This window comes from Procambarus clarkii, chromosome 68 (genome assembly GCF_040958095.1).
Source record: "Procambarus clarkii isolate CNS0578487 chromosome 68, FALCON_Pclarkii_2.0, whole genome shotgun sequence".
NCBI classification, from domain to species: domain Eukaryota; kingdom Metazoa; phylum Arthropoda; class Malacostraca; order Decapoda; family Cambaridae; genus Procambarus; species Procambarus clarkii.
The window spans coordinates 13,340,359-13,367,925 of record NC_091217.1 but is presented as its reverse complement, the minus strand read 5'-3'; the positions used below and the strand labels follow the sequence as shown (position 1 = coordinate 13,367,925).

Below are 27,567 nucleotides of genomic sequence, written 5' to 3'. Positions count from 1 at the left end.
CTGATTTTTGTCTGTAGGGATAACGTTTCTATTAACAATATCTTTCTGGACCCTTTCCTCCGTTTTATGAGCTGTGGAAAAGAAGTTCCTGTAAAATAGTCTAATAGGAGGTATAGGTGTTGTGTTAGTTGTCTCTTCAGAGGTTGCATGGCGTTTCACTTTCCTTCTTATGATGTCTTCCACGAAACCATTGGAGAAGCCGTTGTTGACTAGGACCTGCCTTACCCTACAGAGTTCTTCGTCGACTTGCTTCCATTCTGAGCTGTGGCTGAGAGCACGGTCGACATATGCGTTAACAACACTCCTCTTGTACCTGTCTGGGCAGTCGCTGTTGGCATTTAGGCACATTCCTATGCTCGTTTCCTTAGTGTAGACTGCAGTGTGGAAACCTCCGCTCTTTTCCATGACTGTTACATCTAGAAAGGGCAGCTTCCCATCCTTTTCCATCTCGTAAGTGAAACGCAGCACGGAACTCTGCTCAAATGCCTCCTTCAGCTCCTGCAGATGTCTGACATCAGGTACCTGTGTAAAAATGTCGTCAACATACCTGCAGTATATGGCCGGTTTCAAGTTCATGTCGACTAAGACTTTTTGCTCGATGGTACCCATGTAGAAGTTTGCAAACAAGACACCTAGGGGAGAACCCATGGCGACCCCATCTACTTGCTTATACATGTGCCCATCCGGGCTCAAGAAGGGTGCCTCTTTAGTACAAGCTTGGAGTAGTTTCCTCAGAATATTTTCTGGTATGTCAAGAGGAGTACAGGCTGGATCACGATACACTGTCGGCTATCATCCCGATTGTCTCGTCCACAGGTACGTTGGTAAACAGCGATTCTACGTCCAACGAGGCTCTTATCCCTGTGGCCCGTGTGCCCCGCAGTAAGTCAACAAATTCCTTTGGAGACTTCAGGCTAAAGGCGCAGGGAACATAAGGAGTCAGCAGGCCGTTGAGTCGCTTCGCCAGTCTGTACGTGGGTGTGGGTATCTGGCTAATGATTGGCCGAAGTGGGTTTCCAGGCTTGTGTGTTTTGACATTTCCATACGCATATCCAGGTTTATATTCCCCAATGATCTTTGGCAGGTGGAGTCCGGATTTCTTGGCGTTCACAGTTTCGATCAGTTTGTTGAACTTTGCTTTTAATTCGGCTGTAGTGTCCTTCGTTACCCTTTGGAACTTAGTTTGGTCAGAGAGTATGATGTTCATTTTCGCCAGATATTCGTCTTTTTTAAGAATGACATATATTGGCGACTTGTCACCTCTCCTGACAACTATCTCCTTGTTCTCACGAAGGCTTTTAGCTGCCGCTTTGAGCTCAGGGGACAGTATGGTGCTTCTGTAATTGCCTCGATTCTTTCCTCCTTTCCTCCGAAGGAGGAAAGAATCGAGGCAATTACAAAAGCACCATACAGTACTGTCCCCTAAGCTCAAAGCGGCAGCTAAAAGCCTTCGTGAAAACAAGGAGATAGTTGTCAGGAGAGGTGACAAGTCGCCAATATATGTCATTCTTAAAAAAGACGAATATCTGGCGAAAATGAACATCATACTCTCTGACCAAACTAAGTTCCAAAGGGTAACGAAGGACACTACAGCCGAATTAAAAGCAAAGGTCAACAAACTGATCGAAACTGTGAACGCCAAGAAATCCGGACTCCACCTGCCAAAGATTATTGGGGAATATAAACCTGGATATGCGTATGGAAATGTCAAGACACACAAGCCTGGAAACCCACTTCGGCCAATCATTAGCCAGATACCCACACCCACGTACAGACTGGCGAAGCGACTCAATGGCCTGCTGACTCCTTATGTTCCCTGCGCCTTCAGCCTGAAGTCTCCAAAGGAATTTGTTGACTTACTGTGGGGCACACGGGCCACAGGGATAAGAGCCTCGTTGGACGTAGAATCTCTGTTTACCAACGTACCTGTGGACGAGACAATCGGGATGATAGCCGACAGAGTGTATCGTGATCCAGCCTGTACTCCTCTTGACATACCAGAAAATATTCTGAGGAAACTACTCCAAGCTTGTACTAAAGAGGCACCCTTCTTGAGCCCGGATGGGCACATGTATAAGCAAGTAGATGGGGTCGCCATGGGTTCTCCCCTAGGTGTCTTGTTTGCAAACTTCTACATGGGTACCATCGAGCAAAAAGTCTTAGTCGACATGAACTTGAAACCGGCCATATACTGCAGGTATGTTGACGACATTTTTACACAGGTACCTGATGTCAGACATCTGCAGGAGCTGAAGGAGGCATTTGAGCAGAGTTCCGTGCTGCGTTTCACTTACGAGATGGAAAAGGATGGGAAGCTGCCCTTTCTAGATGTAACAGTCATGGAAAAGAGCGGAGGTTTCCACACTGCAGTCTACACTAAGGAAACGAGCATAGGAATGTGCCTAAATGCCAACAGCGACTGCCCAGACAGGTACCAGAGGAGTGTTGTTAACGCATATGTCGACCGTGCTCTCAGCCACAGCTCAGAATGGAAGCAAGTCGACGAAGAACTCTGTAGGGTAAGGCAGGTCCTAGTCAACAACGGCTTCTCCAATAGTTTCGTGGAAGACATCATAAGAAGGAAAGTGAAACGCCATGCAACCTCTGAAGAGACAACTAACACAACACCTATACCTCCTATTAGACTATTTTACAGGAACTTCTTTTCCACAGCTCATAAAACGGAGGAAAGGGTCCTGAAAGATATTCTTAATAGAAACGTTATCCCTACAGACAAAAATCAGAGGATACAACTGACGATTTACTATAAAACCAGAAAAACGGCCAGCCTACTCATGAGAAACTCTCCAGACACAAAACAGAACGCTTTAAAAGAGACTAACGTCGTCTATGCCTTCAAATGCCTTTAGGGAGCCGGTCGGCCGAGCGGACAGCACGCTGGACTTGTGATCCTGTGGTCCTGGGTTCGATCCCAGGCGTCGGCGAGAAACAATGGGCAGAGTTTCTTTCACCCTGATGCCCCTGTTACCTAGCAGTAAAATAGGTACCTGGGTGTTAGTCAGCTGTCACGGGCTGCTTCCTGGGGGTGGAGGCCTGGTCGAGGACCGGGCCGCGGGGACACTAAAGCCCCGAAATTATCTCAAGATAACTCAAGATAACTCAAGAAATGCCCTCTTGGGGACTGTAAGCTCCAAAAAACCCAGTATATAGGCAAGACAACAACATCTCTTTCTAGGTGTTTAACGATGCATAAGCAACAGGGCTCCATTAAGGAACATATAATCTCTTCCCACAACCAAACCATCGCCAGAGAAATCCTAGTAAACAACACAGAAATCATCGATAGATACAGCGATAGCAGGCGGCTTGACGTTTGCGAGGCACTACACATCAAGAAGTCAACACCAGCAATCAACAGCCAATTAATGCACAACTATATTCTACCCACCTCAAGACTCCGCTCCAATATAGAAGCATCAAGAAATATGGACCAATAGGCTTTCTACAAACACTTCTATTCAATACCCATTGTTTCGTGTTCTGTCTTGTGTTGATGAAATTAATACCCTATTAATGTCACCTCACCCCATCCACCTCACTAAAATGTAGATATAAAATCGGAGATGCGTAAGTTCTATTCAGTTGTGTATTTGTAAACTAGTCTTTGAAAATGTAATAAGTTTTACGAAACGCGCTCGTATCGCGTCAGACTAGAAATAAAAATGAATTTTGGAGAATTGATTTTTGATTTACCTCCAACAGTGAAAAGAAATGTACGAAAGATTGAGAAAATTTGTGTTAGAATTATTAATCTTACTTTTTCGGTCATATTTAATAATATATATATATATATATATATATATATATATATATATATATATATATATATATATATATATATATATATATATATATATATATATATATATATATATGTATGTATGTATGTATGTATGTATGTATGTATGAATGAATGAATGAATGTATGTATGTATGTATGTATGTATGTATGTATGTATGTATGTATGTATGTATGTATGTATGTATGTATGTATGTATGTATGTATGTATGTATTTGACATTCAGTACCTTTCTTCCCTTGGAAAATTATGACCATATCCTTTTGGAAATGAAACATTCCATGTGTTATAATTTAGAAGAGAATAGGAAAATGAAAACACCGAAGAACAGGAGAGGACACTATGGGGAACTTAGAAAGTTCTTCAATACATTTGATGGGAAAGATTTGTTGTTAGGCAAAGTAATAAATGAGATGTACATGAAGTTCTGCGAGATATCTATGATGAAGGTACAAGAAGGCAAGACAGATGCCTTCACCACCTACTAGCAAGTAGGAATGATTCAACAGTGAGGAGGCCAGAGAAAAGACAAAACATTGGAAACAATATAGAAAGAGGCCTAACCCTAAAGGGAGCCGATCGGCCGAGCGGACAGCACACTGGGCTTGTGATCCTGTGGTCCTGGGTTCGATCCCAGGTGCCGGCAAGAAACAATGGGCAGAGTTTCTTTCACCCTATGCCCCTATTACCTAGCAGTAAAATAGGTACCTGGGTGTTAGTCAGCTGTCACGGGCTGCTTCCTGGGGGTGGAGGCCTGGTCGAGGACCGGGCCGCGGGGACACTAAAGCCCCAAAATCATCTCAAGATAACCTCAAGGTAACCCTCAAGCATACTAGCAATACAAACAAGCAAGAGACAACCACACTTTATGCAACCATACACAAATTGTTTAAATTATATTTAATAATAATGTACAGTACTTACATCTTTCCATAATTTTGTGAGCTTTTTTAACTGACTCTTGGCAATGACTTCATATTTCTGAAATAAAGTAAAAAGAAAAATTAATAAGAAAATAAATAGCTTAAAAGTCTTCAATGAAGCAAATATAAAAAGTCAAATAGCTTTATTCAGTAAGAAATTTGCAAGGTAAGGTTCAGACCAGAATAAGGATCTTAGGAATTTAATGAAGAACATGCTAGTAACTACATATGCATAGTTCAAGGGTAATTATGTTACATCCAATTTTTATAAAAGTTTTAAGGGTAATAATAATAATACTACCATTTTGTACTATTCAAAATGCAGTACTGTTAAGAGCTTGGTGATCTGAATTCTAATAACCTGAATGAATTCATATTCGTAATTTTTTAATAAATGTGAGAGTAGGCAGGTAACATGAAAATGTATATGTAAACCATGGGAGTAAGTGGGTAAATGGTGGGAGAGTGCAGGCAAACCAAGAACATGGGAAGGCAGAGAGTGGGAGTAGCCAAGTTGTGGTACAAAAAATTGCAAATGTTAGTTTTTAGACAGTCCTAGAAAGAAATTCAGCCAATTTGAATGTCTGGAAACTCAAATGGGAGTGGGCTCTCATACGATTCAAATTACTGGTCATATGTAGTATTGTATTTATTTTTAACACTGCTGTATTCAATGTTATATTATAAATAGTGAGAACTGAATAATCTACTGACAGTAACTTATGGTCACAAGAGAAGATAATTGTAGCAAGCCCTCCAGGAAAGTGTAAACTGTCAGAGATAATTAACTAGACACAGTTTGGTGTGGTGATGAACAGCATTAGTCAGTTGTGTGTATGTGGTTTGAGACATAGCTGGGGTATGAGAAATAAATTAAAAAATACAAAAGAGGAGAAATGTTAGACACTCAAATTTACATGCAGCACAGTAACCATTATTAATGTGTTCCAATATGAATTTAAATACCAAGATTCTTGCTCTACCACATCTCAAGAACTTACAAATATGCTTCCAAGTTTCTCTTGATATACTGGACTGTAATAATCTAACTTTTCCTTCATCTTACTCATTTTATCTAGAAGCAAACCAGTACATTTTCAACAGAACAATTTTAATTAAATAAAATTATTACTTTTATTTTGAGTCTTTTTTGCAGGTTTAATATTACAGGTCACAGCAAAAACAAAGTTACTCATATAATGTTCAAGGTAACCTTGGAAATGGAAAAATATACGAATTCAAAACACAGTTACTGGGCCACAATAGATTAAAGTGGCATTACAAGATCAATATTTCATACTAACTCCTTTTCAAAGGGTTTTAGTAAAATTTAACAGCACACTCATTTCTGCAGTGAAATAGGAAAGGTTCTACAAATGGTCTTCATTAGTTCAAATGAGAATATAGGTGTAAACAAAATATCAAGAGACTAAAGGGGATATACGGTATCTCCAAATCCATTACAAATGCCACTTATGCAAATTAATATCAGGCTTTAATGGCTAATGGTTCCTAAGAAATGAGTCATTGAACATGATTTTCCAGTTTCTAGTCTTTCAATGCATGGGAAGCGGAAACAAAATATCAATACGAAAATGCTAGAGTATTGACACACAGCTACAATGTCCCTTATGACCATTAAAAGCTGAACATCCAGAAACTCATTACACTATTATGAACCTCAATAACTCAACTCTGGATAACTGCCAAAATCCCAAAGAGTTAAAAACTGAATCTCTCTTAATTCTGACAAAATCTGAATAATGTGGCTCAGCAATCTGGTTACCAACATGTGGTGGGTTATGTTTATAAACAAATTTTAATATTATTAATTATGTACAATTATTATTCATTAGAAATGTCTGAACTATCTATGCTAAGTCATCTATATCATATGGGAATCCAAATTTCTTGCCACAAATGTCCAAAAATAACAAAATTTGTAATTTTTTGTACCACATTCAACATAATTCTTATTTAAATATGCAAGCTCCCACCATTTACCCCATTTCTTTCATCATTTACTCACAAATGATTTATATAACCTTTTAACTTTATTTCCTATTAGAGCTAAAATGCCAAGAATATTAATTCATTTGGGTTACCGGAATTTGGATTACCTCACAAGGTAGTCGAGTGTTTCTAGTCTGGCTTTTGTGTAAAACAAGGCAACACTATAGCTGATGGATTTTCTTCACTATAAACTTTGAAGACAAACTTGGCTTATTTTTAGTCAATAACACATATTGGAAACACGGCAATTAACCTAAAAGTACTAATGATCAGGTTATGGCCTGACAATTAAAAACAAGATTGAACAGTGCAGGCGATGAGTCACAATAACGTAGCTGAAGTATGTTGACCAGAACACACTAGAAAGTGAAGGGACGACGACGTTTCGGTCCGTCCTCCATATGTAATCGACTTGAGACTACAGTCCAGGTAGTCGACTTGAGATTTTTCGGTCCAGGACGGACCGAAATGTCATCGTCCCTTCACTTTCTAGTGTGTGGTCTGGTCAAGATTGAACAGTGTTAATGGCAATGTGGAGAAGGCAAGAAGGATAACAAAAGAGGATGAGGAAGTCGCTACATCACAAACTATAGGCAGGAAAGGGAGCTGATCAAGGAGACCCATGAAAAACGAGACAGGCCAAAAATTACATCTGACAAGGTCTGAATTCTAAAGATCTTCAACTGGTGAAGCCTTAGCATCTGGCAGCCAAAATAATTTGCCAAGCACTTTGACAGTAACTTCAGAGTTGAGTTAGGATATGTTGATTAAACTGCTAATAGGCACAGTTTATATTTATTGTACATTTTCATGAAAATATATAATATTAAAGTTCTTCAGTTATAATGTGTATGGTAGAATAATTCTGAACTGTGAAGTACAGTACAGTATAGTACAGTACGATACTCTAATTCAAAAGCGATGAACACAGCTTTGAACTCTGCAAAAAGTTACAGTTTTACTTAAATTTTCTTGTTTTCCTGGGAAATTGGCAATGTAATAAAGTAATTAAGTTATTAATACTGCATATTTATAGGGAAATAACAATTCTATCAGCAGCAGTAATAAAGCAAAAATTTGACATGTGCACCGTTAAAACACTGGGTAACTGACCTCAGCATAGCTCTCATTGGGTCCCCATATGTTCCAAATTAGTGAGCGACCTTTTATTCAAGGAGTGTTACCTAATACACATACTGTAATATGGAAACGGTTATACTAAAGACCACATTATAATTAAAATATGGAAAAAAAATCCCTTTACAAATGGGTAATGTGTCTCATCCTCTGGAGAAGGGTCAGGTCATCCGGATATTGTACTTTAATGTGCAACTGAACTTTGTGCACTTCCATTTTTGGTCAATGCCGTATCTTTGTAGGTATTGAATGTCCAGTGTACATTCTATTGTCATTTTATAAAAGTATACCTTTTCAATTCATACCATAATATATGTAATACTATAACACACTCAGTCCACTGTGAAGTGCCAATACTGTACTTAAGTGTCTGGAGACTGGCAGTACTAGTTATTAAAAAAATATTAAAACAAGAACATGAACAATTATGATGCATTCATGCAACATAAAAGACTACAGTAACATAAATTTTGAAGTATAACATATATTACTTAATAGTGTTTAAATCGCAGTTATGCCTACAAAATACAACAAAGGATAAGAGGTCAAGGTATTGTACATACAATTACCTTTTCTTTAATAAAGACAGTGTACAGTATAAAGCTCTCAAACAAAACTGCTTGCATTTTACAACACACTTACATTCAACTGAGTGTGGGGGGCATCAGGAAGGTTGAACTGGCTAAGAACACAAAGATCTGTTTGTGGAAAATCCTTCAAATTGGCACCAAAACTCTTTATGTGTTTCCACCATCTCATAAAGTGTGGATAGGATGATGGAATGGGGCCATTCAGAGGGGATGCTCCACCCACACGATTATACACCACTGTATCAGCCTGGGTAGGAACATGACCCACAATGTAGCTCGACTGGCTTAAGTGCTCATCTAAGTCTTGCAGACACGGAGTTAGCTCAGCTTCCTTGCTGCCAGACAATTTATCACCCTCTCCCTAGAAGAAAACACCATCGAAAAAACATTGGTCTCTAATATTTTTTTTAAATTATGTGCCTCCATAATACTGGTATTTTTTTTCCCCTATAAGAACACGTTGTGACCTACTAGTAATATTTAAACCTTATACAGTACTATTATAGCCATACTTTAAGATGTAGGCAACTGTTCAGAGACCATCCATGTGATCCTACTTCCAATGTCAGCCACTAAAACAAGATAAAATATACAGTGACACCTCGGCTTACCAATGCCCCTATTTATAAACTTTTCGGGTTATAAGCCCAATTCCTTTGTAAAATGTGAATCGGCTTATGAACTTTGCCTCGAGTAACAGTTTGTTGATATGCATATGGGCAACCAGGGCGTGGTTCCTGGTGGCACGGTCGTCCGCGCTTCACTTTACCAGTGCCTCCCGCTTAGTGACGATCGCACGTGAATTCTTTGTAAAAAAATTTCATTCTTTTTCAGCTTTTTTGGGGTTTTGAACCTGAAAGTAATTATTGTACATCACACCATGGGTCCCAAGAAAGTCAGTGATAAAGTTCAACCTAAGAAAACACATGTGAGGATGACCATAGAGGAACAACAAGATCATTTGTAAACATGAACATGGTAATCGTGTTGTTGAACTAGCTAGGCAGTACAGGGGTACCTCGGAATATGATTTTAATCCGTTCCTGGAGACGGTTCGTAACCCGAAAATTCGTAGACTAAAGCGAATTTCCCCATAAGAAATAAAGGGAAATGAATTAATCCGTTCCCGACTCCCAAAAAAATTAACTTCAAAGTAAATTTTATACCCAATTCACCCAAATCTTCACTACAAAAGTATGTGCAAGTGATTACTTACCTTTACTGATGACTCCTATTGGCATATGGAAGATGGTGAGGAGAGGGGAGGAGAAGAGGTGTTACTGTTTGGAAAGGGAGTCCATTCCATTATAACCTCAGGCAGTGAGGACTTCTCTGGGGTGCACACACTGGCACGTTTGGCCTGCATACCCCTAGGACCTGGTAGTGGCTCACTGCTTGATTTTCTCAATAGAAAATGTTCCATTGAAGATTGTTTTTCCCCTTCTTTGCAACACTTATCTGTAGTGTGGCATCACATTGTCATTGAAAAGGTCAATGCAACGGCCTACTACAGCTTTCTCTGGGTGATTCGTTTCAACAAAAGTTTGCATTTCTTCCCACATCTGACATCATTTCCTAATTGTTCAGGAAGGGACATTCTCTTCTGCTGCCTCCTTCCCTGAAGAAATATCCTCAGCTGCCTGTTGTTGCTGCTCCTTTTGGAGTTCTTCAGTGGTCAGTTCTTTGCTGTGTTCCTCCACATTAGCACTATCCAATTCCAAGCCCATTTTCCTGCCCAGAGTAACAATTTCCTCAACAATAGGCACTTCATTTACAGCCTCAAATCCCTCAAAGTCTAGTTCTGAAACACATTCAGGCCACAATTTTCTCCAGCCAGAGATCAGGGTTCTGAGAGTCACTTCTTGCCAGGTTTTGTCAATGAGTTTTAAAGCACTACAAATGTTAAAATGGGTTTTCCAGAACTCTTTGAGGGTGAGGTTTGTGGCATCAGTCACTTCAAACCATTTCCGGAAAAGTGCCCTTTCATAATGTTTCTTAAAATTCGCAATGATTTTCTGGTCCATAGGTTGAATTAGAGGAGTGGTGTTAGGAGGAAAGAACTTTATTGTGACAAAATTAATTCTGTCCAACAATGCATCTTCCAAAACCATGGAGGATGAACAGGAGCATTGTCGAGGAGAAGCAGGGCCTTGAGCGGCAAACTATTCTCCTGCAAATATTTGTATGGCAAGGCACACCACATCATTCACCCACTCCATAAAATATAGCCAGTCACCCATGTCTTACTATTAGCCCTCCACATCACACACACTTGGCTTTTCTGCACATTATATTTTTTGAAAACCCTTGGATTTTCAGAATGATACACAAGCAAGGGTTTAATTTTCAAATCGCCACTCACATTTCCACACAGCACAAGAGTAAACCTATCTTTCATATGCTTGTGTACGGGCAATAATTTCTCCTCCTGGGTAATATATGTCCTCTTAGGCAATCTTTTCTAGAATAGTCCTGTCTCATCACAATTAAACACTTGTTGCGGTAGATATCCCTCACTCTCTACAAAATCTTTAAATTCTTCAATAAAGTTTTCAGCCACTGGTTTGTCTGAGCTGGCAGCCTCCCCATGTCTCAACACTATGAATACCATTTTTTCTAAATTTTTCAAACCATCCCTTGCTTGCCTTAAAGTCTTTCGTATCTACACTCGTTCCAGGGGTTTTCTTTACAAGATCTTCGTGCAATACCCTGGCTCTCTCACAAAAGATGGCCTCTGAAACGCTATCACCTGCTAACTCCTTTTGTGTATCCAAATCAATAACTTTTCCACATCCTCAAGTATTTGTGTTTGTTTTGTGACTGTTGACAAGCCTTTTGCTACTTTAGCACTCAACATGTCCTTTTTCTTGCCAAGAACAGTGCATATCGTTGACATGGATTTGTTGTACTGCCTAGTTAGTTCAACAACACTAGTACCATTTTCATGTTTAGGAATGATCTCTTGTTTTTCCTCTATGGTCATTCTTACATGTAATTTCTTGCCTTGAACCTTACCACTGGCTTTCTTGGGATCCATGGCGAGATATATAATAACTTTTAAGCTCAAATAGCCAAAAATCCCAAAAAAAAAAAAACTGTAAAGCTTTGCAAAGAATTCAGGTGAGATAGTCACTTGGCGGGAGGCACCGGTAAACTAAAGCATGATTGTCATGCCATCGTGCGCTAGGTCGGCCATACGCGTATCAACAAACTCGTATCCCGAGGTAAAGTTCGTAACCCGATTCAAATTTTCCGAAGAAATTTCGCTCGTAACACGAAATGTTCGTAAAGAGGAGCATTCATAAACCGAGGTACCACTGTACAACAAATCTTCAGGGGAGGAGGAAGCAGTAGAGGATGTCCCTTCCTCATTAAGAAAATGTGTGCAGTATGGAAAGAACTACAAATTTTGCTAAAAAGACTCACCCAGATAAAGATTTAGCAGGTGGTTGCATTGGCCTTATTAATGACAATGTGATGTTTCACTACTGACAAATGTTAAAATGTAGGGAAAAACAAATGCCTTTAGACAGATTCTTAGTAAGACAAGCAAGCAGTGAGCCACAACCAGTTCCTAGTGGCATGCCTGCAAAATGTAGGAGAGAGAGAGTACCCCAGAGAAGTCATCAGTGCCTGATGTTATAATGGAAGGGGACTCCCCTTCCAAACACTACCACCACTTCTCCTCCCCCCCTCCTCACCGTCTTCTATTCACCAACAAGAGTCATCAATAAAGCTATAACTTGTACATACTATAGTACTAAATATTTGTTATATCTAATGTATTAGATATGAAAAGTATTTTGACTTTTGGGACTCTGAAAACCCTTGTATGGATTATGGAACGGATTAATTCAATTTACATTATTTCTTAAGGGAAAATTTGTTTCGTGTTGCGAATTTTCGGGTTACGAACCGTCTCTGGGAACAGATTAAATTCGTGAACGGAGGGGCCACTGTACTCTAATTTCTGATGCAAAAGAATTTGTACCATCGCTTCTTACCTGGTTCTCTTCCTTGCCATCAACATATATTACTGGAAATGGTTCTTTGCCAGCCTTCCGCATGGCCTGAAGAGCAGTCTTGTAAGGTTTTGCAGATGTCCCATCACCACTCTCATCAGATCCAAATTTATCAGATGTGTAAATTTCTCCTGTAATGATAAAACAAACTTAGTTCATAAATACAATGAGAATAGGGTATAAAAAGGAAACAAAGAAACCCCATTAATGATTTTTTTTTTTTTTACACTTAGATGGTACAGGAGCAGAACTTTCTTATTTGCAGGCCAAGAGCTCTTCCTCCCACAGCCTTACCACATCTTCTCCAGAACACGACCCACAAATTATTTTACTTAATAAGGTCCCGCCATTACTGCAGAATGCACGGAAGTTAACAGTGAAGGACCCGTACACAATTGTTCCACCCTGCACAGGATTCAAACTCGAGTCTTCTCACTTGCAGAGCAAGATAATAGCTTAAGTCAACATAAAATAAGTGAACAAGTGCAATTTTCTGTCAATACAAAAATGTGGTCTGTGGAGTGCTTGGGGAGCTTCTACATTACACAGTAGTCTAGTATTAGACTAGGCTTCTACATTACACAGTAATACTAGTCACAGTAGGCTGTGACTAGTATTTTTGTCTATATCCGAGATAAGAAAGAATAGTGGTGCCCTGGGAGGGGGGGGGGGGGGGGCCAAAACTGCTCTTCTGCAGTCTTTCTGCCCCTGGGGGGCACCACTGCACCATAAAGACTGTCCTGGGGGGAACAGAGCTTTCCACTGCACTTAGGCTTGATATTATTTGACTTGACTTATTCTTTGCATTCTGTTTGACAGAAAATTGTAAATCTAACAACCCACTTCCCATTATTCCTATCCATCTTATTTTATGAGCTATCACTCCATGGTCACACTTATTGAATGCCTTTGTAAAGTCTGTGTATACAATATCTGCATTTTGTTTTTCTTGGTTGATCAGACCAGTAACCAGGAGGCCTGGTCAGAGATCTAGTCATGGGGGGCATTGAACCTCTGAAAAAACAACAGGTGGTCATCCTAACCAAACAAATGCCGCAACCTAACCAAATAAATGCTGCAACCTAACCAAACAAATGCTGCAACCTAACCAAACAAATGCTGCAACCTAACCAAACAAATGCTGCAACCTAACCAAACAAATGCTGCAACCTAACCAAACAAATGCTGCAACCTAACCAAACAAATGCTGCAACCTAACAAAACGTCATAGCCTATTCAAACAAATGCCACAACCTAACCAAATAAACGCCACAACCTATCTTGAGAGGTTATCTCAAGATGATTTCGGGGCTTAGCATCCTTGCGGCTCGGTCCTCAACCAAGCCTCCTTTTTGTACACACCCCTGGGAAGCAGCCCATAGCAGCTGTCTAACTCCCAGGTACCTATTTACTGCTAGGTAACAGAGGCAGCGGGGTGAAAGAAACTGCCCATTTGTTTCCACCTCCACCAGGGATCGAACCTGGAACCTCAGGACTACAAATCAGAAGCACTGTCCACTCAGCTGTCAGGTCCCTAACCAAACAACCTAATCAAACAAACACTGCAACCTAACTAAACAAATGCTGCATCCTAACCAAATAACTATATACAGGTCACTTCCTAACCATAAGTTTGGCAACTAAATTTAAAACTTACCAACCTAACTCAACCCGATCTAATGATATAAGCAGTGGTACCTCGGCTTACAAGCACCCCTGGTTATGAGTTTTTCGGGTTACGAGCAGGATTTGCTCAGAAAATATGTATTGGGTTACAAGGGTTGCCTCAGGATACGAGGGTGTTGATACGCGTACAGGCCGACTAGCGCATGGTGGCACGGCGATCGCCGCTCAGCTTACCAGTGACTCGTACCCAGTGACTATCCCGCCTCAATTTTTCACCAGGATTTACAGTGTTTTGTTGGATATTTGGCCATTTGAACATAAAAGTTAGTATATATCTCGCAATAGGTCCCAAGAAAGTCAGTGGTAAGGTTCAACCTAAGAAAATAGTTGTGAGTAGAGAATGTCCCTTCCTCATTAAGAAAATGAACATCAAGGAAAAAAAAAATCACCCAGATAGAGCTGTAGCAGGCCGTTACATTGACTTTTTAAATGACAATGTGATGTCTTACTACAGACAAGTGTTAAAATGTAGGGAAAAACAAGTGTCTTTAGACAGATTCTTAATAAGACAAGCAAGCAGTGAGCCACAAGCCGGTCCTAGTGGTATGCAGGCAAAACGTGCCAATGTTCACACCAGAGAAGTCCTCACTGCCTGATGTTATAATGGGAGGGGACTCCCCCTTCCAAACAATAACGCCTCTCCTCATCCCCCCCTCCTCCTCACCATCTTCCATACGCCAAGAGCAGTCATCAGCAAGGGTAAGTAATAACTTGAACATAGTTTTGTAGTGTAGATTTTGATGAATTAGGTATAAAATTTAGTTTGAAGTGAGGTTTTTGGGTAGTCAGGAACGGATCAATTCATTTCCATTATTTCTTATGGGGAAATTAGCTTCGGGTTACGAGTTTTCGGGTTACGAGCTGTCTCCAGGAATGGATTAAACTCTTAAACCGAAGTACCCCTGTATATTAATACTGTAATTAGAAAATGAACTTTGTCAAAACACTGTTTACAGTTTGAATGTATTCTCTCAACTTAATCTAAGCCAGCCTACTTTAGCAATATTTGGCTTCAAGAATTAGAAAATGAACCATACATATGCCTGTGTACAATATGATAAGGATACAAGTCGCATCATACCCAAGAAAGTTTGCAAACGGATTTTAAAACCAAACTAAATCTGCCCAACCTAGCCAAACCCAACCCAAAATATCTTGCCTATCACAGCCTAGCCTAACTTAATAATATATACAGTGGTACTTTGGTGTACGACTGCCTTAGAGTACAATTTTTTTGGTATACGATTTCAAATTCATTGTAAAAATTGAATTGGTGTACGACGTTTTTCTTGAAATACAACATCTATTGGTACGCGTTTGGGTCGAACGAGAGCGCGGTGCTATGGTGTGTGGCAATTGTTTAGCAGTGTATCCCATCTACCAGCTCGGTGATGACCGCGCTTTAATTCTTTGAAAAGAATTTCATTGTTTTTTACTTTTCGTTTCTGAACATAAAAGTTATTATATATCATGCCATGGGTCCCAACAAAGTCAGTGGTAAAGTTCAACCTAAGACAATAGTTGTGAGGATGACGACAGAGGGAAAAACAAGAGATCATTCATAAACATAAAAATGGTATGCGGGTTGTTAATGTCTCTTCTTCGTTAAGAAAATGTGTGCAGTATGGGAAGAACTGCAAAGTTTTGCTGAAAAGTGTCCCCCAGATAAAGCTATAACAGGCTGTTGCATTAACCTTTTTAAGGGGGTTTCTCCCCGGAGTTATGAGAGTTGTTGTAGGGGAATTATGAGAGTTGTTGTAGGGTATTCATAATTTATTATCCTGATACATGTGAAAGGTGCTGCACCTAGGCCAAGTTTCAGCATCTCAGCCTAAATAGAGAAGGAGAAAAAAAAAAAAATAAAAAAAAAATTTCAACAATGTTCAATTGCTTTCACAGCCCACAATTGTGAACCAAAATCATTTCTACGACACTCGCTATGACCTTACTATATAATAAAGATTTGGTAGTATGATCTTTATCCCAGATGTATTTAGTGCAATAATACAGATTTTTAAAAGTTTCCCAAAAACGTATGCAACAAAATGAAGTGTATCATTATTTATAAAATCAATAAATCTACGTAGATAAGAAAAGCTACATGTGTTTTTAGAGGCGTAAACTCTACATATAATGTGCAAGTTTCATGTAAATTGAATAATAAATAAAGGCTGTGAAGGCAGATCTAGTTGTAAAAGTTGGAGTTGCGTAGCGTGCGCGACAAGTTACTCTACTCGCGGTCACTCGTGACAATGCGTGATTTACCAGCTCGTACAGTGGTACCTCGGAATGCGAGTGTCCCTGTATGCGAGTTTTTCGGAAGACGAGCAGTACTTACTCCAAAAATTTGTCTCGGAAGGCGAGGGTTACCTCGGGACGCGAGTTTGTTGATACACGTACAGGCCGACCTAGCGCGTGGTGGTTCGGCGATCGTCGCCCCTCTGCCCCGCCGCCCCTCAGTTTACCATTGTCTCGCGCTCAGTGACTACCCCCACATCAATTCTTCTCGCGGATTTTCAGTGTTTTGTTGGATTTTTGGTGATTTGTCTATACAATTTGTTATTATATATCTCACCATGGGTCCCAAGAAAGCCAGTGGTAAGGATAAAGGTCAGAAAGCTCATGTGAGGATGACAATAGAGGAGAAACAAGAGATCATTCGGAAGCATGAGAACGGTACACGTGTTGTTGAACTTTGTAGGCAGTACAACAAAGCCACATCAACAATATGCACTATACTTAAAAAGAAAAATGAGATTATGGGTGCTAAAGTGGCAAAAGGAGTAAGAACATTAACGACACAAAGACCACAAATACTTGAAGAAGTGGAAAAGTTGTTATTAATTTGGATACACGACAAGGAGTTGAGGGGTGATAGTGTTTCGGAGGCCATTATTTGTGAGAAAGCCAGGGTGTTGCACGAAGACCTTCTAAAGAATACCCCTGCAACGAGTGATGCAGATACGAAAGAGTTTAAGGCAAGCAGGGGCTGGTTTGAAAAATTTAGAAAGAGAAGTGGTATCCATAGTGTTACAAGGCATGGGGAGGCAGCCAGCTCAGACAAACCAGCCGCTGGACGATTTATTGACGAATTTAAAGAGTTTGCAGAGGCTGAGGGATACCTACCGCAACAAGTGTTTAATTGTGACGAAACAGGACTGTTTTGGAAAAGAATGCCTAAGAGGACATACATTACCAAGGAGGAAAAATCCTTGCCTGGACACAAGCCTATGAAAGATAGGTTTACGCTTGTGCTGTGTTCAAATGCGAGTGGCGATTTGAAAATTAAACCCTTGCTAGTGTATCATTCTAAAAATCCAAGGGTTTTCAAACAGTATAAAGTGCAGAAAACCCATTTGTGTGTGATGTGGAAGTCTAATAAAAAAGCATGGGTGACTAGGCTTATTTTTTCGGAGTGGGTGAATGAAGTGCTGTGCCCTGCCATAGAAAAATATCTGCAGGAGAAACAATTGCCACTCAAAGCCGTGCTTCTCCTTGACAATGCTCCTGCTCATCCTCCAGGCTTGGAAGATGATTTGTTGCCTAGATACAATAAATTCATCACAGTTAAATTCCTTCCTCCTAACACCACTCCTCTAATTCAGCCTATGGACCAGAAAATCATAGCGAATTTTAAGAAACTTTATGAAAGGGCACTTTTCCGGAAATGTTTTGAAGTGACTGAAGCCACAAACCTCACCCTCAAAGAGTTCTGGAGAGAGCATTTTAACATTTGTAGTGCTTTAAAACTCGTTGACAAAGCCTGGTAAGAAGTGACTCAAAGAACCCTGATCTCTGGCTGGAGAAAATTGTGGCCTGAATGTGTGAGAGAACTAGACTTTGAGGGGTTTGAGCCTATAAATGATGCGCCTATTGTTGAGGAAATTGTTAGTCTAGGCCAGCAAATGGGCTTGGAATTGGATGGTGATGATGTGGAGGAGTTGGTGGAAGAACACAACGAAGAACTGACCACCGAAGAACTCCTAGCCCTTCAACAGGAACAGCACGCCAACGCAGCAGCGAATGATTCTGCAGTGGAGGAGGAGGTGGCAGCAGCACCAGCGAATGTCCCTTCTGCAGTAATTAAGAAGGTGTGTCAGATGTGGGAAGAGATTCAAACAACTGTTGAACAGGCTCACCCAGAGAAAGCTGTAGTAGGCCGTTGTCTTAATCTTTTCAATGACAATGTGATGCCTTACTACAGAGAGAGCTTGCGAAGAAGGGAAAAGCAAGCTTCCATGGACAGATTTGTGGTGAGGAAATCGAGCAGTGAGCCTCAACCAGGACCTAGTGGCACTCAGATAAAACGTCCCAGGGAGAGCACACCAGAAAGGTCCTCACTGCCTGATGTGATTATGGAAGGGGACTCTCCTTCCAAACAGTAATTCCTCTCCTCCTCCCCCCTCCTCACCATCTTCCATACGCCTACAGCACTCGACAGCAAGGTAAGTAATAACTGGAACATAGTTTTGTAGGTTTATTTAGATGAATTAGGTAAATTAGGTATAAGAATTTAGTTTGATGTGGGGTTTTTGGGGTAGTCAGGAACGGATTAATTCATTTCCCTTTATTTCTTATGGGGAAATTAGCTTCGGAATGCGAGTTTTCGGAATACGAGGCGTCTCCAGGAACCAATTAAACTCGTAAACTGAGGTATGCCTGTACCTTCTATGGAGAGCTCGCATGCATCTAGCTTTCAATGATTTTCTCTTGTTCGTTTGGTAAGTCATATTGCAGTACAAATAGCAAAAATAGCATGTTCTGGGAGATATTGTGAGAGCGCGTCAGCATACATCCTCTCTCCAAGGGAGACACAGTCACTGATGGGCTGAGCCACATACCACCCTCTCTCTCACACGATACTGTTGCCAATGAGTGAGTTTATATTCATTTTATGCATAACATGTTATTTTCAACGCTATTACGAAAAATAAGACTTCTACAACGTAAGATACAATACCCCGCGGCGCACTCACGCCGCGAGGACCAGATTCACGAAAGTTGCAGCGGGAAATTTGACTCTAATTACGTTATTTTTCAAGATATCATTAAACGGTTTGGACCACAGTGTTGCCAGAACGTTGTAGTATTTTTCGTAATTTTTCGTAAATATTCCATTTTTCATCGGATTTTCGGGTACCATGACCCCTTAATGACAATGTGATGTCTCACTACAAATAAATGTTAAAACTCAGTGTAAAACAAGTGTCAATAGACAAGTTTTTAGCGAGAAACAAGCAGTGAGCCACAACCAGTTCCTTGTGGTATGCCTGCAAAATGTAGGAGAAAGTACCCCAGAGAAGTCATCAGTGACATATTATAACGAACGATGGTCAACGAACGAACGTCAACAACACCTGTCGGCCCTGCCCTCCCTCCTCTTTTATCAGCTGATCCTTGAGCTCTCGGCTACCAACAAATGATGTAGCATCACCCGAAGGCAGCTAAGTACACAGTGACCTAAATGTGATTGAAAAAACCAACAAGACCAACCCGTAATTCTCTCATTTCGACCTCATTAGTGTTGCTCCCTGGAGCTAAGAAGCTGTACCCGACGGTCACTGCTGCCTATCAACGAGTCTTCCCTATTTGTTCCTGCCTACATTTATCCTGCAATCATGCAAAGTAAGGCCGGTAAGACCCTTAAGAAAGATAGCACACCTAACAAGAATAACCCTACTAGCCAGGCTAACAACATGATTAGTTCAGCTATCTCCCCCTCGGTGGCCGCCGTGGGGGGTACCGACTCTCCCCCCGTCAACAATAACAAACAATCTCAGCTGGGCGCAGCGCCGTCTCTGACACGGGCCATGCAACAATTAGGTAGCCATATGGACCAACTTAAACGAGCTACTGCCCCTTGTTCTGACTTCAAGCGCTTTGCTGATAACCCTTGGCTCAAGTTATTAACTCAAGTACATGAAGATCAAATGACAGTAATCAAAGAGCAGTCGGCCTTAATAATGAACCTGCAAAGCTCATTATTATCTTTGCAGAATGAAGTTGTAGACTTACACAAGAACAATCAAGATCTATCTACCAAAGTCGTCAACCTCGAACAAGAATTAAGCATTCTCAAGAACACAGTTACAAACTTTAATCCAGATGCAACCACTAAAAAACAGGAAGAAATATTGCAACAGTTTGAGAACCATCTGAACAACCTACAACAACAACACACTGTTACCCAAGACGAGACAGACCAACATAAACTACTTGAGTCTGTAATTATCTCTTCACGTGATTTTCCCCAAGAAACTGATGGTGAAGACTGTGCTGCCATTGTGATCAAAGTATTGCAGGATAAGTTAAATTATTCGATCCAAAAAAATGACATCAAAGCAGCTTATAGAGTGGGTACCAAATCATCTGGTACTAATAATAGGCGAATTCGTTTAAAATTAGATAGCTGCTCCCGCAAGACTGATCTTATCTCATCTGCAGTTGCTAGTAAATCCACTGTTTATGTGAATGAATGTCTGACCAGGTGCAGGCAAAATCTCTTTTTTAAACTGCGTGGCTTCTGCAAAAATTCCCCTACAATTAAACACTGTTTTGTGCGAGATGGTAAAATTATAGCTAGGAGGACTGACACTGGAAAAACCTATTCAATAACCACAGAAGCCCACCTTAATTCTTTCCTCAGTGACTGTGGGATAGCTGCTGTATAGCCTGAATTCAGATTATAATCTCATATAACTACCTTTGTGTACTCTAGCTCTGCCTTTCCCTTCAAAAGGTTTTAACTTTAGTTAAAAAAAAAAAAAAAAAAAAATAATGTTGTCATCTTTATTATTGTCTTTTTTTTCTTTTTACTCCCATGTTCCATAGTACACTGGCTTTGCCTGTGTCCTCTAGTATTAACTTCATTATCCAGTGTTCCTGAGTGTATCTCTATTTAAACTACCTCAGTTTGTTTTAGTGTAACTTTAGTATTCAACTATAGTGTACTTATAATAGCAAGCTTTTCATCTTATAGATCTCATAATTGTTTTTTTTTTACTTTTTTGGTCATCTATTGTTATTAATTATTTTAGTTAATTTTTTACATTCCTAGTTCCCATTAAGTTTTTTTTTCTTTTTACTTAAAATTACCATTAAGTTTATTTTACTTTAGAATTTTTAATCTACTTTTTTCTTTGTTTTCTATTTTGTAATTTGCCATTCTTACCTTGTTTTCCTGCAATCAGCCTTTTTATGCAGACAAGTATAGACCCAGAACTAAACCTCTTATCCACTATCTATGACAATCATCACTTCAATGATCAAAATTGCAGATATTTTACAGCACATGATGTAAACAATGTATTAACAGATAATCTCAATATCTCTGTAATCAACTTGAACGTTAGATCCCTAGGTAAACACTTCGATGATGTTAGTGCCTTGATTGAAACTATTGACAACAAATTCTCTTTTATTATACTTACTGAAACGTGGTTGAAAGAGGATAATACTCAACTCTTTAACATGCCTAACTACTCGGCAATTCACAACTGTCGTCAAATGCAGAGAGGTGGTGGTACTGCTCTTTACTACCACCAAGAACTAACATGCTTAAAAATAATTAGAACTAGAGACTGCTGTGGGGAGTATATCTTCGCCAGTTTCAGAGTCAAGGGTGCCGAGTCTGTCCTGTCTGTGGGTGCAGTCTATAGAATTCCTAACACTGATGTGTCTGAATTCAACTCAAACCTTAGAAATCTAATACTAGATAACAGATTGAACAAAAACCATCTAATTATCGCAGGGGACTTTAATATTGACCTCTGCGAGCCTGAACACCCTACTGCTGTTAGCTTCCTCAACTGTATGAATTCCTGCTTCCTCATACCCTTAATCACTAGACCAACTAGAATCACTGATAGTACTGCTACGACTCTAGATCACATCTGGACCAACATAACCTCTCCGCTTACTCCAGGTATAATCACCGATAGCACTACAGACCATTACCCCACATTTCTCTTAACTAACATTAGCAAACCACCTCTAGAGACAAGGGAGTTAAGCTTTAGGCTGCACAATGAAACTGCTATAAACAATTTTATAACTGCTGCTGATAATGTCAACTGGGAGTCCGAGTTAGGTAACATAGGGGACATCAACCTAGCAGTGAAATCTTTTCTACAAACAACTCTTAGCCTTTATAACACCCACTGTCCTATGCTTACAAAACAAGTCACAAGCAAAAGACTTAACAATCCTTGGCTTACAAAGGGAATACTTAAATCCATTAACAAAAAACACGACCTTGAGAAGAAGTATAGGCTAGGAACAGTCTCCAAAGAATTCTCAAAGAATTACTCGTTATTGCTATCTAAAATAATTAGACGAGCCAAAACTAAATACTATGAAGATAAATTTACCCAAATAAAGAGCAACATTAAAAAAACTTGGAGCACAATTTCACAAATATTGGGATCAAAGAAGATTTTAAATAACAAACCAACACTCCTTTCCAATAACGTTGGTCAGCTTTCAGCCTCTGATTCTGCTATTGAGTTCAATAGGTTCTTCTCTTCCATTGGGTCATCCCTTGCAAATGATATTCCATCTTCCTGTACTGATGTTAATGACTATCTTACAGGTAACTATCCAGTCTCTGTACCTAAAGCCTACTAGTTCCACTGATGTCAATGAAATAATCCTTTCCCTTAAAACCAAGTCTAGTGCCCTCGAGGAGATACCAACTTTAATTTACAAAAAAGCCTCCAGATCTCTAGCCCCTGCTATTGCATTGCTCTTCAACAAGTCACTTGAACTCCAAACCTTTCCTGACATTCTAAAAAAAGCAAGAGTAACCCCTGTCCACAAATGTGGTGATCTCACAGATGTTAACAACTACAGACCTATATCAATCCTGCCTAACTTGTCAAAAATATTCGAAAAGCTAATCTACAAGCAGCTTTACTCTTTTCTAGCCAAACACAATATACTTAGCTCTTGTCAATATGGCTTCAGACCCAAAAAAAGCACTAACGATGCACTTATTAGTATGATTAACTTAATTCACGCAGCTCTTGATAAAAAGGAGTTTCCTGTTGGGTTATTTGTGGACCTGCGTAAGGCTTTTGACACTGTCAACCATCAAAACCTTCTTCTTAAATTACATCATTATGGAGTCAGAGGACACTCCCTGCAATACCTCAAATCTTATCTTACTGACAGGCTCCAGTATGTTTCTGTGAATAATACAATTTCTCCCACCCTACCCATCAACATTGGTGTTCCTCAGGGCAGCATACTTGGCCCTCTCCTCTTTCTCATCTACATTAATGACCTTCCAAATGCCTCCCAACACCTCAAACCAATTCTATTTGCTGATGACACAACCTTCATTTACTCCAGTCCTGACCCCCCTTGCTCTAAATGCCACAGTAAATACTGAGCTAGAGAAAGTCCATCTTTGGCTAACTGCCAACAAACTCACCCTTAACATTGACAAAACGTTTTATATTCTGTTTGGCAATAAATCCTCTAATCAGATAAATCTCAAAATAAACAATACCCAAATTTGTAACAAATTAGATGGCAAATTCCTTGGCGTTCTCATCGACCACAAGCTGAATTTCCAGGGTCACATTCTAAATATATCAAAAAAAGTTTCAAAAACTGTTGGCATTCTTTCTAAGATCAGATATTATGTACCCCGCCCTGCCCTGGTTACTCTCTATTACTCCCTCATCTATCCATACCTCAACTATGGTATTTGTGCTTGGGGTTCTACTACCCAAAATCATTTACGTCCTCTTATTACCCAACACAAAGCTGCTATTAGGACAATATCCAACTCTGGCCCCAGACATCACTCGGTACCCTTACTCAAATCTCTGAATATGTTAGATATTAAGTCACTGCACATTCTCTCTTGTGTATTATACATATATAAAACGCTGAACTGTAATGCCAATCCTGACCTCAAAAGCTTCATTGAAGGTTGTAACAGAACCCATGAGCACCACACCAGGAATAAATACAGTTTTGATATTCCTAGAGTACGACTTAATCAAACTAGAAATGCTCTACAAATCAAGGGACCCAGAATGTGGAATGACCTTCCCAACCATGTTAAAGACTGTACCTCTCTCAACCAGTTTAAGATAAAAACTAAACACTACCTAATAAATTCCCTGTAACCCACCTCACTCCTTTATTGTCAACCCATGTCTGTTATTTTATTATTATTATTTTTTTTTAATCAACACTGTTTGTCAACCTATTGTATTTGTGCTGCTTTTTCAGTCATGTTCCCCCTTTTTTTTATCTTTATTTGTATTTGTTTTCAACACTTTTTATTCTTTATGCTCAATTAGTATTAAGTTCTAGATATTAATGTTTTTCTTGCCCGAAACGCATTGCGTAATAGTGGCTTTAGGCATTGTATTTACTAGCTCTTTCTATATATCAATCCATTAATGTAACATCACTTGTATGTATGTACCTTACCTGAATAAACATATTTAATTATTTTATTTATAATGGAAGGGGACTCCCCTTCCAAGCACTACCACCACTTCCCATCCCCCCCCCCCCACCTCCTCACCGTCTTCCATATGCAAACTAGAGTCCTCAGTAAAGGTAAGGTATACATACAGTACTGTATTTTAGTACAAAAAGAGTGGTATTCATTATAATATGTAGTATTAAAATAATATTTTTGGGGGGTGTGGAATGGATTAATTCAATTTACATTATGTCTTTTGGAAAATTTGTTTTGGCTATTTTCTTTTTGCAGGGAAATTCCCCCCAAGCCTCTGGCTGGTTTTGATGTACAACGCGTCTCTGGGAACGGATTATGATCCTCACTGAGGGTACCACTGTACAGTTATGGTATGTGGAATTTAGAAAACGAGCTTTGTCAAAATACATGTAAGATTTAACCACAGATGTGATCTTACCTCATTATGAGCTATGACAAAAGCCATATGTGAACTGTCTAATGTACGAGACCACCTGCATCTCCACGTTTTGCTATAAAAAAAAATTGTCAACAATTAAAAAAAATTATTTTGTAATCGTTGAGACCCAAACCTCAACACATTTCAAGGCAGGTTTTACAATCCATATGTGAACTGAATATTGTACGTGACCATCCTCCAAAGAATTTAATAAGGACCTCAAGAGTAGTTTTACCCCTCCATCACTCCTTTCTAACCTATTATACCCTAACAAAAAATAATTTTACTTTATATATATACATACATACATACATATATATATTATACCGTGCACGGTGGCTTTAGGAAGCCGGTCGGCCGAGCGGACAGCACGCTGGACTTGTGATCCTGTGGTCCCGGGTTCGATCCCAGGCGCTGGCGAGAAACAATGGGCAGAGTTTCTTTCACCTTATGTCCCTGTTACCTAGCAGTAAAATAGGTACCTGGGTGTTAGTCAGCTGTCACGGGCTGCTTCCTGGGGGTGGAGGCCTGGTCGAGGACCGGGCCGCGGGGACACTAAAGCCCCGAAATCATCTCAAGATACAGACTTAATGATGCAGCATCCTGGGATCTCTTAGGCTACACCCCCCCCCCCCCCACCCTGGGGTCGTTACTGCCACCCACACAGACTACAAATTTCCCCGGGAAAACACATGTCCCATAAACACCAAAGCAGCATGTGTAAACCCGAGACCATATACATGCTACGACCCATCATACTGGACACACAGCACCGCTCCTGTGCCAGGTAAGTCCACTACGGGCTCACTATAGCCCGTGCTACTTGCCCCGCTCCTGTGCCAGGTATAAGTTACGGGCTCACCATAGCCCGTGCTACTTGGAACATGTTCCGAGTAGCTGAATCTATAACAACAATATTGGACACTGTTTTACACGTGCAGGAGGGAGAGGGCACCACCAGAGGCGGCCCCGAGCACGTGCACCTCTCACGCGTCCCCACACACTCATTATACTCAGAGCAATGAGATGAACTCACCCAAACTCATGTTGGTGATCATATCCGCAGCGTGATCTGCCATGGTGTTATCAGAGTGATGAGCCAGGTGAGAGAGAGAGAGAGAGGATAGGAGAGCCAGCAGTGCCACCTCACCCCGCCACACCAGACACAACACTGACAGTGCCGGGCTGCCAGCTGTTCCTTGCTTATATTACTGCTACCTCTTTACCTATAATATATAAAAAGTACAAGTTAGTGATATTCAATGCGAATTTATTTTTTTTATTATTCAAAATTGATTTATTTGTTTAGTAGCTAGCCAAATTAACGTTATTATTGTGGACATTATACGCGTGTTATTTTTCGTTTTGATTTTGTCTTCGACTTCGACTTCCCTTATAATGAAATATGCTTGATAAACGTTAACGTATCTATATAATGTCTTTTATCAATACAATTTTACTGAAAATCCTTAAATTACTATTAGTATCATTATTATTTTTATTATTATTATTATTATAAAAACCTAATTATGTGAACGATAATGGACAGTGTTATGTCAATAATCTAAATTACATCATATCATTTCGTCATATAAATTTTTATTAGCGAAAACTATGAACTCGCACCTCTTATTTCATAGAATTAAACTATCAACAAACTACCTGAGCGTACTCTATATATATACAATACAAACAGAGGTAGTGAAAGTAGTAGAGCTCTGCCCTCCCCTTCCCTGGGGGTCGTTGCATGGGTGCTCATCTCCACGGCACCCTGCAACACCGGAACCTGCAGGTACACGCACACATCCTTGTAATGCATCTTGCCTGCGTGACGCTCCCACCTCCACTCTTGCGTCACACTATACTATACATATAGGCAGAGGTTTACCATTAATTTGTAGGATATAAACTCATAATTGATAATTTAATTAGTAAATAGCTTAGAGGTAAAAGCTATTTACATCAACAAAACGTACAGTGTACTAATTGATTATTACAGTATATTAATTGTGTTAAGTGCTATATCCAGGGCCCGGCGGCATAAGGGTTATAGAATTATATAATGTGATTTAGGATGTTTACTATATGTTGACCAGACCACACACTAGAAGGTGAAGGGACGACGACGTTTCGGTCCTTCCTGGACCATTCTCAAGTCGATTGTCGATTGATATTCACAATCGACTTGAGAATGGTCCAAGACCGAAACGAAACGTCGTCGTCCCTTCACCTTCTAGTGTGTGGTCTGGTCAACATACTTTAGCCACGTTATTGTGACTCATCGCCTGCATGTTTACTATATGTTCTTCAAGCTAAGCTATTTACATCGATTCGTTTTGACCACTTATAAAGTTATATAGTTATCCCCATCTTTCATACGGTATCTGTGCATGAGGTTCAACCACTGCAAACTACCTCAAGCTCATTATTACTCAGCAAAAATCTGCTATCAGAACTATAACAAACTCTGTCTT

General features: G+C 39.9%; 1 protein-coding gene across 4 annotated transcripts in view; it reads right to left on the bottom strand.

The window, feature by feature from the left end:
- AsnRS (asparagine--tRNA ligase) overlaps positions 1 to 26,289 on the bottom strand; it is a 47,861-nt gene extending 21,572 nt beyond the window's left edge. Inside the window, exons 1-5 of one of the 4 annotated variants that reach the window (XM_069310866.1) lie at positions 26,130 to 26,269; positions 25,094 to 25,166; positions 12,489 to 12,637; positions 8,537 to 8,845; positions 4,746 to 4,802 (exon numbers count right to left, since the gene is read on the bottom strand). In XM_069310866.1, coding sequence (XP_069166967.1) covers positions 4,746 to 4,802; positions 8,537 to 8,845; positions 12,489 to 12,551 — 429 coding nt within the window. In that variant the 5' untranslated portion in view covers positions 12,552 to 12,637; positions 25,094 to 25,166; positions 26,130 to 26,269. Of the gene's footprint in view, positions 1 to 4,745; positions 4,803 to 8,536; positions 8,846 to 12,488; positions 12,638 to 25,093; positions 25,167 to 26,129 lie in introns of all 4 variants that reach the window. The other 3 variants (XM_045769479.2, XM_069310867.1, XM_045769480.2) reach the window with 3 other exon arrangements.
- Between the last annotated feature and the right edge of the window lie 1,278 nt (positions 26,290 to 27,567).